The sequence below is a fragment of the Engystomops pustulosus genome, chromosome 8 (genome assembly GCF_040894005.1).
Source record: "Engystomops pustulosus chromosome 8, aEngPut4.maternal, whole genome shotgun sequence".
NCBI classification, from domain to species: Eukaryota; Metazoa; Chordata; class Amphibia; order Anura; family Leptodactylidae; genus Engystomops; species Engystomops pustulosus.
Window position 1 is genome coordinate 48,917,781 of NC_092418.1, and position 12,477 is coordinate 48,930,257.

At 43.4% G+C, this 12,477-nt stretch overlaps 1 protein-coding gene across 1 annotated transcript in view; it reads left to right on the top strand.

The window, feature by feature from the left end:
* The first annotated feature begins 4,224 nt into the window (after positions 1–4,224).
* VPS16 (VPS16 core subunit of CORVET and HOPS complexes) overlaps positions 4,225–12,477 on the top strand; it is an 83,614-nt gene continuing 75,361 nt past the window's right edge. The window contains exons 1-4 of the mRNA XM_072120876.1: positions 4,225–4,532; positions 5,775–5,863; positions 7,961–8,058; positions 10,540–10,668. Coding sequence (XP_071976977.1) covers positions 4,483–4,532; positions 5,775–5,863; positions 7,961–8,058; positions 10,540–10,668 — 366 coding nt within the window. The 5' untranslated portion in view covers positions 4,225–4,482. The remainder of the gene's footprint in view (positions 4,533–5,774; positions 5,864–7,960; positions 8,059–10,539; positions 10,669–12,477) is intronic.

The following is a 12,477-nucleotide window of genomic DNA, read 5'->3' on the forward strand; positions in this document are numbered from 1 at the left end:
ACTTCAGAACCGCAACACACGGAGGAGAAGACACGTTCCCGTGTTTAACTCTAACACAAGCCAATAAGAAGGTAGTCTTCCCTCAGAGAAAAAGGATTGTGTCCACCTCGGTGTCATCCATCATTATGACGAAGTCGTCTCTCATTGGCATCCAGCCATTGCAATGCCGCCTCCGATGTCTCGAAGAAATGAGTTGTGTTTAAGGCCACTACTCGCAGTCGAGCCGGATAGAGCATAGAATATCGTAAATCCAGAGCCCTCAATCTTCTTTTGACACTCATAAATTGTGCCCTCCTCCTCTGCACCTCAGCCGAGAAGTCCGGGAAAATGGAAATCTTACTATTATCAATGCTGAGGTCCTCTCTGTCTCTCGCCTTACGCAGGATTATATCACGGTCCTTGTAATGTAGGATCCTCAGCAAGACAGGTCTGGGCGCATTGCCCGGCGGGAGGGGTCTGGAGGGGACACGATGTGCCCTTTCTATTGCAAAGAGGGGGGTGAGGGTTTCCTTCCCAAACACCCCCAAAAGCCATTCCTCGAAGAATTCTCCAGGATCTTTCCCTTCCGCTCTTTCAGGTACGCCAATGAGCCGTAAGTTGTTCCGACGTAGTCGATTCTCCATATCATCGGCTTTATTCTTTAGGGCTACTACATCATTCTGTAGCCTAGAAACATTACGCTGGACTGGTAGGAATTTATCTTCCAGCTCCCCCACACGTTCTTCCAGAGCTCCCACTCTCTCTGACACTTTGCGCATATCATGCTTTATGACATTAACATCCTCTCTGACACCTCCAATTGTAGCAGTGAGAGTGGTCAAGGCAGCGCTACAGTGCTGGACTACTTTAAACACATCAGCCAGTGTAGGTTCAGAGGGCAGAACTGTAGTGTCCATATCTGCAGCCGCGGCTGCCTCTTGAGATCGTTGGGGGAGGGGGACCACGAGGTCTGCAGAGAGTCCCGATGAGGCCTCCTCCGGCGTAGCCGATGGTAGTGGGGGCCATTCCTCAATATCATCTCCCTCCTCTCCCCATTCTGTACCTGCCGGTGCTGCTGGTGCTTTTTCTGCTGCCGTAGGGTTCCGGGCAAACCGACCCAGACGGGCCGCTATGGCCGTGGTGTCATGACTTCCGGTCGGCTGAACAGCATTACGGGAGCCCGCGGCTTCGGCCGCCTCTCGCTCCTTCGGGCCGCGACTCTTATTTCTTCCGCCGGCCATCGCTGTGACAGGGGGTGTTCACTCACTGCCTCGGACACCGTGTGGGCTGCCAAAATGTCAGTAAACAGGTAAAAAGGATTAGATATCAGGATATGCAGCGGGAGCTCCGTTCCACACGTCTGCTCACATCCTCGTCCAGGCCACGCCCCCCTTTCATAAAGATATTTAATATCATTTCATACATAAAGCTAAGAAAAACATCAGGTGCCAAAAAAGCTCATAAAACACACAATTTTTTTTAATAAAATGTTATTTTCTTACTACCTTAGTAACAGTGCTGTACAATAAGATTTTTATGTAATGAGTGAGTAAGTACAAAGGTTTATTTTTTTGGCTGGGTGGGGGGCAGGCATCGGCTATATAATGGGGGCCGGGGGCTAATGGCTTTATACTAGGAGGCAGGGGCTGGCTATATACTGGCTGGATGCTGTGATCAATGCATTTCCCACCCAGTTTTTTTGTGGTAAAATTAGGTGCCTCGGGCTTATACTCAAGTATATATGTATATATACGAGTATATAAATATTTTTAAAAATTTTGATAAGGCTAACATGATAGTGGTTTTCTGGGATCAGCAATTTCAGGTGGTGCACAGGAGCTCATCTCCCCTCCGGTCACATGCGGCGCCTCTTGCGATTATCAGATGTCAGCGGAGACGAGTTCCTCTATGCTGGAGCCACGATGAGGACTGAGGTATTAGCAATTTTATTTTTACCATCAGAGGCCACTAACAAGAAAGATAAAAAAAACTCCCCCCTCTTACCACCACAAGAGTATCTGAGTGTAAAGCACTGGGGTGGGAGCAAGCTGGTATCATCATGGTCTCCTGCCCTGCTAATGCTGCTGCTTTGTCATGTTACATTTTTCAACATTATTTAAAACACAAACAAAAAAGGCCATTTGATCAATGCAAAGAAAACAAAAAATCCTCATCCTCAATACAGACCACGGATCTGAAAGAGAAACATATAAGAAAAGTTCATAAGAGAAAAGTAACAAAATAATTACACAACAACCATAACCCCATGGCCCCCTCCTCCTTACAGAGCATGCACCCCCCAGATTACCTCCATATCACACAGAACCTGCACCCCCCACATCCCCCCCATGTCACACAGCACCTGCACTACCACATTCCCCCCCATCTCACACAGCACCTGCACTACCACATTCCCCCCCCCCCCATGTCACACAGCACCTGCACTACCACATTCCCCCCCCATCTCACACAGCACCTGCACTACCACATTCCCCCCCCCCCATCTCACACAGCACCTGCACTACCACATTCCCCCCCCCATGTCACACAGCACCTGCACTACCACATTCCCCCCCCCATGTCACACAGCACCTGCACTACCACATTCCCCCCCCCCATGTCACACAGCACCTGCACTACCACATTCCCCCCCCATGTCACACAGCACCTGCACTACCACATTTCCCCCCCCCCCATGTCACACAGCACCTGCACTACCACATTCCCCCCCCCATGTCACACAGCACCTGCACTACCACATTCCCCCCCCCCATCTCACACAGCACCTGCACTACCACATTCCCCCCCCCCATGTCACACAGCACCTGCACTACCACATTCCCCCCCCCATGTCACACAGCACCTGCACTACCACATTCCCCCCCCCATGTCACACAGCACCTGCACTACCACATTCCCCCCCCCCATGTCACACAGCACCTGCACTACCACATTCCCCCCCCATGTCACACAGCACCTGCACTACCACATTTCCCCCCCCATCTCACACAGCACCTGCACTACCACATCCCCCCCCCATGTCACACAGCACCTGCACTACCACATTCCCCCCCCATGTCACACTGCACCTGCACTACCACATCCCCCCCCCCCATGTCACACAGCACCTGCACTACCACATTCCCCCCCCCCATGTCACACAGCACCTGCACCCCCACATCCCCTCCATGTCACACAGCACCTGCACCCCCACATCCCCCTCCATATCACACAGCACCTGCACCCCCACATCCCCTCCATGTCACACAGCACCTGCACTCCCACATCCCCTCCATATCACACAGCACCTGCACTCCCACATCCCCTCCATATCACACAGCGCCTGCACCCCCACATCCCCTCCATATCACACAGCGCCTGCACCCCCACATCCCCTCCATATCACACAGCGCCTGCACCCCCACATCCCCTCCATATCACACAGCACCTGCACTCCCACATCCCCTCCATCCCCACATCCCCTCCATATCACACAGCACCTGCACCCCCACATCCCCTCCATATCACACAGCGCCTGCACCCCCACATCCCCTCCATATCACACAGCGCCTGCACCCCCACATCCCCTCCATATCACACAGCGCCTGCACCCCCACATCCCCTCCATATCACACAGCACCTGCACTCCCACATCCCCTCCATCCCCACATCCCCTCCATATCACACAGCACCTGCACTCCCACATCCCCTCCATCCCCACATACCCTCCATATCACACAGCACCTGCACTCCCACATCCCCTCCATCCCCACATACCCTCCATATCACACAGCACCTGCACTCCCACATCCCCTCCATCCCCACATACCCTCCATATCACACAGCACCTGCACTCCCACATCCCCTCCATGTCACACAGCACCTGCACCCCCACATCCCCTCCATGTCACACAGCACCTGCACCCCCACATTCCCCCCCATGTCACACAGCACCTGCACTCCCCAAATCCCCTCCATGTCACACAGCACCTGCACTCCCACATCCCCTCCATGTCACACAGCACCTGCACTCCCACATCCCCCTCCATATCACACAGCTGCCTCTTCTTTACCTTTCCCCCTCAGCAGTACATGGCAGCCGCCTCTCCCGGGATCTCCAGGCTTCCTGTGTAAACTCTAGCGTAGCTCCTCCCATACAAGAGCCTGGTCACATGATCATTACGTCATCGGAGGTCCTTTAGACCACTTGGAAATAGCATCTACCGAGCCCATATATCAGACACAGCTCCTGGACCCTACAGACACCGGAGCAGATAAAATCACTGTGATAATCCCTCCACACACAGCAGAGACACCGAGCCCAGCACCTCCTCCACACACTACAGTCAGGCGACAACCAGGGAGCCCCGCCTGTATAACTTCTGTCACATGACCTGGAATGACATGTGACGAGTGACGTCATACCTCATCCTGTCAGTTACATGCTAGCAGCTACCTTCCGTCTATGGTAGGATACTATTTGGCTGAAAACACTCGTTGAGCATGGATTTCTGCACTGCTAGTTGGAATCCTATGGGCGACGCTTACTATCGGTGAGTGTGAGGGCTGTATGTGGAAAGTCTCATGTTCAGGGCAGGGTACGGGGATAGTGCTCCTTGTAGGATCAATAGATTGTTTCCATTTCTGATGCGCAGTCCATAAAGGACAGTAACCGCTCCCCATACACTGTATGCAGCCTGGGCACTCGTTCTAGTTATGTCCTTTGTTATCCGACCAGAACATTCTTGGCTTTTACATCAGCAGAAATGTAAATGGTGTCACAATTACAAATCATTCAAATCCATGAGCGCCATTCTGCTATTTAGCAACATCATCTTATATGGAAATTACGCTGTTTTTCATAGAATAGAGTAACAGCATCTGACACCTATTGCTCTCCCATTTCCTCATGTCGCCCAAAACAGCCCATTGTTATAGGGGGTAATACACATATATCCATAGAGGAAGCAGGGACCACTCTTAAATCGGTTTTGCTGCTTAAGGGAAATCTACCACCGGTATATGAGGTTTTCTATCTAATGGCACCTACTGGTTGGCTCTGTGCTGCCGATCCTGGAACATATCCTGGTTAGGCACAAAAACTGTTGCTTTTGTCAAAAAGTCAACTCCCGCTGATATACAAATGAAGCTCAGGCGCTACCTCCACGACATAGCTTACATTCGGCTGTCCGCTGAGTTATACGTATGTACACCTCCTCTTTAGTTGGCCTTCTCCCCCTGCCTCCGAGAGCCGGTGACGTCTTTATGTTCTTTAAGATATAAACTGGCTGCCTCCTTAAGGGGTTACATTTTTAAGTCAAATTGTATATACCAATAGTGCATAAAACTTAGCTTTGTGATATACTTTATTAAAGAAATATGTTGCTTTCTTTCTCCTCCATCCTTCCCGCATTTAGAAGTGTATATAAATCAACTTTCCATGCTGTGGTACTCGCAACACTGAATGAAACGTTACAATCATTGTAAAGTCTTCTCTTCTGAAAGAGCAGAATTATCAAGTGAAGTATTCCCTGTCTGTAAAGAGTTAGATAAGGACAGGAGGCCATAGATTAAGTGTTGTACACAGACATGAGAAGGCTTTCAGATTTCTTCCATACTACAGTAGAATGAAGCTGATTGTTTTTGTGTTTTGTTTTTTTTAGTAAAAAAAATCCGGCACTATTTCCTTTTGGAATATAAATATGTGGCTTCATTGGCTTAGTAACAGTTTCTAGTAAATCTTTTTTTACAGATTATGTTATATTGCAGTTATAATAATTTTCTACTTTTTGCAGAAAGTTTGATCTTTACCAAATGGAATGGAACATTAAGGAAGAATTTAAAGATTGTCTTGTAGCTGTTGGCCCATATGGAGGACCCATAGGTATGTTGGAATAGTAGCTTCTGACTTTATAGTTGAATCTGTCAGCTTGATTCTCTTCCCTCTCAAACTAAGTATAAGTCATCTAGGGCGCATTACAGACTTTACTACCTTTACAAGCTCCACAAGGCTCATGCTTCACCTCTGTAATCCCTCTCACTCTCAATGCCAGCTAGCTTCCTGCAATACCAGGATCAATGATTGCATAAAAATGATCAAATATTCCCTTATAAACAAAAGTTCAACTAAACTCCAGTACTGTACTCACTGCTGGCTTGTGATGTCATCGGAGTTTGTGGCGGGAGGGGGGTATTTGGTTGCCGATGCATTTCCTCTCCACAGCTCCCAGGCCTGTCCCTCAGCGGCAACTATTACAGACTGCCAACGGCCAAAGATCGTGTCCACTAAAGATTAATACTAAGGTTGATGGGGACAGTGAAGAAGCTTTACCCCATTATTTACTGCCAATTTGAACATATCTGAACGAGAATCTTGAACAAAACTAAAGGGCAGTCACTGCTACAAGATGTGATTGTCAGTTGTAAATTACAGCTGACATCCACCGCTAAGGATGATCATATATGTGGAAGTGGAAAATAAAGGTTTTCCATTAATCTCTTTAGGACTGCTCCATGTAAATATACGGCAGCTTTTACTGTGATAATATTTCCCAAAGGACGTTAATTTGTGTCATGACAGTAGCCAACGTCAAAAGGCTGTATCTCCTGAACCCTGGTATCTAGAAACAATAAAATATGATGTCAAATTAAACCAGAGAATCCCCACTTTAATATGATATATGGATTGTGTATGGATACTAAGAACCAGAGATATTCACTCTTAAATCTGTACTAAAAAAGTTGATTTTTATGTACAGCTTTCTAATGCTGATTGTAACTTTTTTTTTTTTTTTTTTGTAAACACATTTATTAGTAGAAAAAATTTAAGAACATTACATCAGGTAAGAGAATAAACAACACAGCGTACATTCCATACATTTATATATCTTACCGCGAAATTGCATACCTGCTCTTATCTAAACCAACCATTATGCAGATAATATCCCTTCCCCCCCTCCCTACCCCGACCGGATGAGAAAATGCACAAAAAAAAATAAAATTAAAAAAAAATAAAAAAAGGAACACGACGGGAAAACCTGAGATTACGGCCATACTTATTTCTTATTTGATGCGCCATTAGTTCCATTTTCCCCATATGTCCTCCCATTTCCTCTTACCCTCCCCCCCCTGTTTCATGAACCAGATTTTTTCATACACCTTAATCTTGTTCACCACGCTGATTGTAACTTTAAGAGTGGACATACACAATCCATGTATCATATTAAAGGGGATACTCTCCTGAAGCCAGAATTTTTCTTGGTACAAGGGTTCAGGAGATGTAGGCGTTTGAAGGCACAGCTCAGCTGAAGGCAGAACAAAGAAAGAGCTGCAGGAGACACTTTCACTTTTCATTATTGCAGAAGTACATGCACCCTCTGCATCTGTAGCTGCACCTGGGAAAAGGTGATGGAATAATTGTACATATTTATAACATATTTTAATAAAAGTTTAATTGGAAAAATGACAAAAAAGCTTATTTTTTTTTTTTAAATTTGTGGTCAACTATTTGCAAATATTAAATGTAATTATTAAACTATGGTATCAAGATAATCTCACCTATCTTGAAAAAACAAAGTACAAATTATTATGATATTGAATACTTTTCCAGTGCATAGCAGAACGTCAAAAAATTGAGAATATGGCGATGCTAAAACAAGTCAGATTTTTTCCAATTCGGTTTTTATTCCATAAAATTGGGCAAAAGACAAAAATGATATAAATGAGGAATTGCTGTAGTTGTAGTGATCCATAGAACAAAGATAACATATTATTTTAGCGGTACTGTGAACAAAACATATGTATTAAAAAAAACATGTGCAAATTTATAATAGATGAAATTACAAAATGCATTTTTAAGGAACCCTCGTTGCCAAAACCACCCGATCTGTTCTCATCTAGTATTTGTGACATCATTGTGGGTTTTCTCATTGACACAAATTTTTCCCAGTTCTGTAAAATGTTTTTTTTTTTTTCTCTCCAGCCTTAATGAAAAATTATTTGAAGAAGGAGGGAGGCAGCAGCACAAGACCTGTGCTAGAGATTTATTCAGCCTCTGGTGTCCTTTTATCCACTCTGACAGTAAGTATGTTTAAAGGGAACCTGTCACCAGATTTAACCCCACTACACTCTTGGGTAGGATATAGATGTAATTTCTGGCATTACCTTGTTTAGATGAAAACGCACCATTTTGTCCTTAAAAAAAAAAAAAAAAAAAAAAAAAACACACCACCACCACCAAATTCATATGGAAATGGGGTGAGTCATGTATTGCTTAAAGGACAATTACTACCAAGATGAAGGATTGTAAAGAATTCTCACTGACATACTGTTGTGTGCCCCCTCTGACAGTATCTGCTCTTCTTTAATCTTCTTGTGCCCTTATTTTTAATTTTTAAAATGCATTAAAAATTATGCAAATGAGCCAGTATGTCAGTGTGCTGGGGTTACAATCCTTCATCCTGGTGGTGGATGTCCTTTATGATGTGTCCCTTTTAAAGGCTTGATGGGGAGTGTCAGTTTATATGCCCCTGTCCTTGGTTATGTAGTACATAGAGCTATGCTTTTGAAAGGAACCTCGTCTGTGTCTCACATTAGAGCTGTGCAGAGTATGAGTAGACTTTTGCTGTATTAGACTGGCTTCATATCACTTTTTTCTATAGAGCTGCCGGATATAGACCCTTGTTCTATGGGGTGTCCTCACTCACATACCCACGGATCAGTTGTTTGGTGGGAAAACCACTATAACATTTACAAGAATAGGAATGCGTAATACATGGGTGTCAGCTCTTTAAGGCACATATAATTGATATGGACAGTGAAATGTACCTTTACTATAGGTCTGTATAGTGGGGCTACTATTTAACTGGCAACCAGAACTTCTCCACCGGTTGGTGTCTTAGGAACCCAAATGCAAGTCTTTTTCGAAATTGTATGTCTTAAAAATTGCCGTTTTAACTCCCCCCCCCCCCCCCCCCAAAGACGGCAATTAGGTGATTTCTAATATATGGATACAGCTAGTCTAGGTATGGTGAACATTTTGGACAATCTCTAATTTTAGGGGTATGAGTTGAAGATCTAAATTCAACAAAGCTTGAGGCCGTTATTCGTTATAGGACCTAGCATTTTTTCCAGCATGTCCTATATCTTACTGCAGAAAGGTTGTATATTTGGGCAGTCCCACTTAGTTTTGATGTTAAGCCATTGGGAGTTATCAAGTCAGGGAGGCCAACCATAAGTTTTGTTGCCAGAATCTTTGCATAAATTTTATTATCTATGTTTAAAAGCGTTTATTGGTCAGAATATTCTGTATATCGGAGAGCCTCCCTGTTTTTGGCAGGGTAATTATTAGAGCCTCTTGATTTTCCTCAGGCATAACGCCTCTCAACATGGCTTGATTAAACATAGTAGTTATATATTGGAGCAATACTTCAATACGTGCTTTATAATATTTCCCTATAAGACTAGGCCAGGTGCTTTTTGTGGGGTAAAAGTCTTAACTGCTTGAGATATTCCCTCTGGTAAAATAAGTTGGTTTGATTTTGTGCACTGAGCTTATATTAAGGTCTTCAATGATGACATGTGAACGCCGCCTTATACTGATCACTGCCCCTGATTCTGGATGATGAATCTAGAGTAATTTAAAGGGGTTGGCCAAAAACTTTACTAGGGTAAGTACAAGACTCGTATAGGGTCACATGACTCCCCAGCAGCTATGTTTGGAACGTTCTATTATGTCCCGTGTCCTGCTGGCTTCCCACAGATAAACTGGCGGCTGTGCAGTCATTACTGTCTATCTTTGTTATCCCCCTCCAACCACTGACATGGTAGGTTATCACGGAGGGATCTGCAGACTTACCAGGGTAAATATGCTATGGGTGATCCTATTATGCTCTTGTATTTATTCTGGTAGTTTTCTTATTAATGGCCAACCCCTAACTTGGCACTTCCTACAAGCTGACATGGCTTATGCCTATTTTTAGACTTCTGCTTTTCTCTTTAATAAATCTATTTCACGCTTCTCTATTACAAAGCCTAACCCTTCTTGGTGCACATTGTATAATCATGTTCAGCGTGTCGTAACCTTTTATTCTTTTTGGTGTTCTTCATTCATACATATGTCTTATGTTACTTGCTCCATTTCTAGTACATGGTATGACTAAAAAGTGTCATCCGTGCATTGATAAATGTGTCCCACTGAGTCAGACTAGCCCAATGTTTCTTAAAATGCAATTCACTCCAATGGCTGACCACTCTTGTAAACTATGTATATCACTTTATTGTTTTATATTTCTGTTTTGGAAATGAACTAAAATGTTGTTAAAAAAATGCAATTCACAACATAAGACAGATCTCTGTATACTTACCTGCCTGTGACATTACCTTCCAAAGTATCACTGCTTTCATGCATCAATTAATTTTTTTTTTTTTCACATTTCTTCAACTTTCATATTCTTACCTGGCGTAAAGTGTAGTGTGACCTGTGAAGTCTTCTGTAAACCTGCATTTTGTAAACTTATTGAAAAACCTTAAATATTCTGTTTTTTTGTTTTTTTTTTTTAGTGGAAAAGTGGACAAGTTGTACACCTAGGATGGACTGTTTCTGAAGACCTGCTCTGTATACAGGAAGATGGGACTGTATTAATCTACGACTTATTTTGTGTATTTAAGCGTACATTTACTATGGGAAATGTAAGTAACAGTGCTTTTTTTTTTTTTTCTTCTCTTTACCTATTACAAAGTAGTTATCACTAGAAGTCCTTTCATATTCAGGTTTTGATGAAGAACCCAGGTGGGGAATAAAGTGAGGCAATGTACAATGCTGTGTTACATGCTGCAGTTTTATTTGGGCTTTACTGTAAAATTGCTTTAAAACAGTTTGAACAAGAACAGGTGTTTCTGCTATATTTTTTTTTTTTTTGCCCCGAATGTACATCTGCTGCCTGCCAATGAAACTCAAACAACTAGTAAAATAAAATACTACAATATTTATTCCTTCACTGCAATATTTATATGAATTACTGTGTCAGTTTTATACATAGCGGTAACGTTAAAAGTCTATCTGGCCATTTAACTACTGATGACCTAGCACTTGTGGTGGTGGTGGGACATCTTACACACCACAACACTATGGTCTGTGTAAGATGTAGTAAGCCCCATCTGGTGTGTATCACTAATGATCTATCCTCTGGAGAAGGGGCAAGGAGCAGTAATTTACTGCAGGTTGATCTAAACCCAACAGTACAGACTAACAAATTTGCTGATGGAGAATGCATAGAAAATGAACATTAGTCACACAGAGAACAGAAACTATGTTACTCTTTATTCTGGATTCACACCCTTTTTTTTTGCTATATGTTGTAAGGACACAGTCGGATTCTAGACATGTTCTTACAACATACGGCACAGAAGTATGCGGGGGGGGGGGGGCAATGGCAGCAGTTGGTGATTGGCTGATGACGATGCTAGGGGTTTTTCCTTACAGTGACATCACTGGTGTCCGTCCTACCACTTGGGGAGGCTGGGGCACGTTGCGTTGAGTTGAGGTAACAACTTTGCCTCCATCTACCAGTATATGCCCATAAGCCCATTTTATGACCCTGCTCTCCATATTTGGTTTAAAGCAGGATAATAACAATATATTAAATCTTGTCATTTCTCAAATCTACACACATAACATGATATTTACCTTTATAAAAAAACACTTTTTTAACCATACCCTTACCGTATTTGGATGTTCCTGTATATCCTGTAGCGGAGGGGGGAGTATGAAGCGGGCTCACGGGCTGAGCCTTATTCATACTCAGCGGGTGTTAGCTGCACAATGGAGCAAACACCTGTTGCTAACACCTGTTAACCCTTTGATGGCCACTATCTTTGCTCGGACATCCGTTGCCATGATGACCTCGAGTCACACAAAGACCCGAGGCTGTCATGTTTTAGGCTGTCTATTACACTATTTGCACATTGTAATAGATGATGTGCAAAATCCCCATATGCTGCCAAACTGTGGTATGGCAGTATATGGTAGGATCATTCAGACAACCTAGCGTTAAAGTACCCTACGCGGTCTGTAAAATAGTAAAGAAAAAAATAGAATAAAGATATAAATATAAATAAACAGTAAAATTAATGAACGTGTTATGTATCGCCGCGTCTCAAAGTGTCCACTCTATCAAAATATATAGGCTGTATAAATTAAGAAAAGGGAGTAACATAGCGCAGGCAATAAATAAGATATAGTAATTAATTAGTGAGCTAGATAAAATGGTAGGAACAATGGTATAAAGGAAAGCGTGTCATCACAACGCTGCTGCAGATGACCTGATATATCCGAAACTGGCAGGTAGCGGTTAAGTATGTTCATTGAAAAGGGCGAAAAAATAGGTCTGTACTGCTTTGCTTTGTAGACACAACTTTTTATTCGATTGATTATTATTCATTTCTTTTTGTACATTTCTTTTTAAAATGTATTTAAACATTATAAAACCTATACAAATT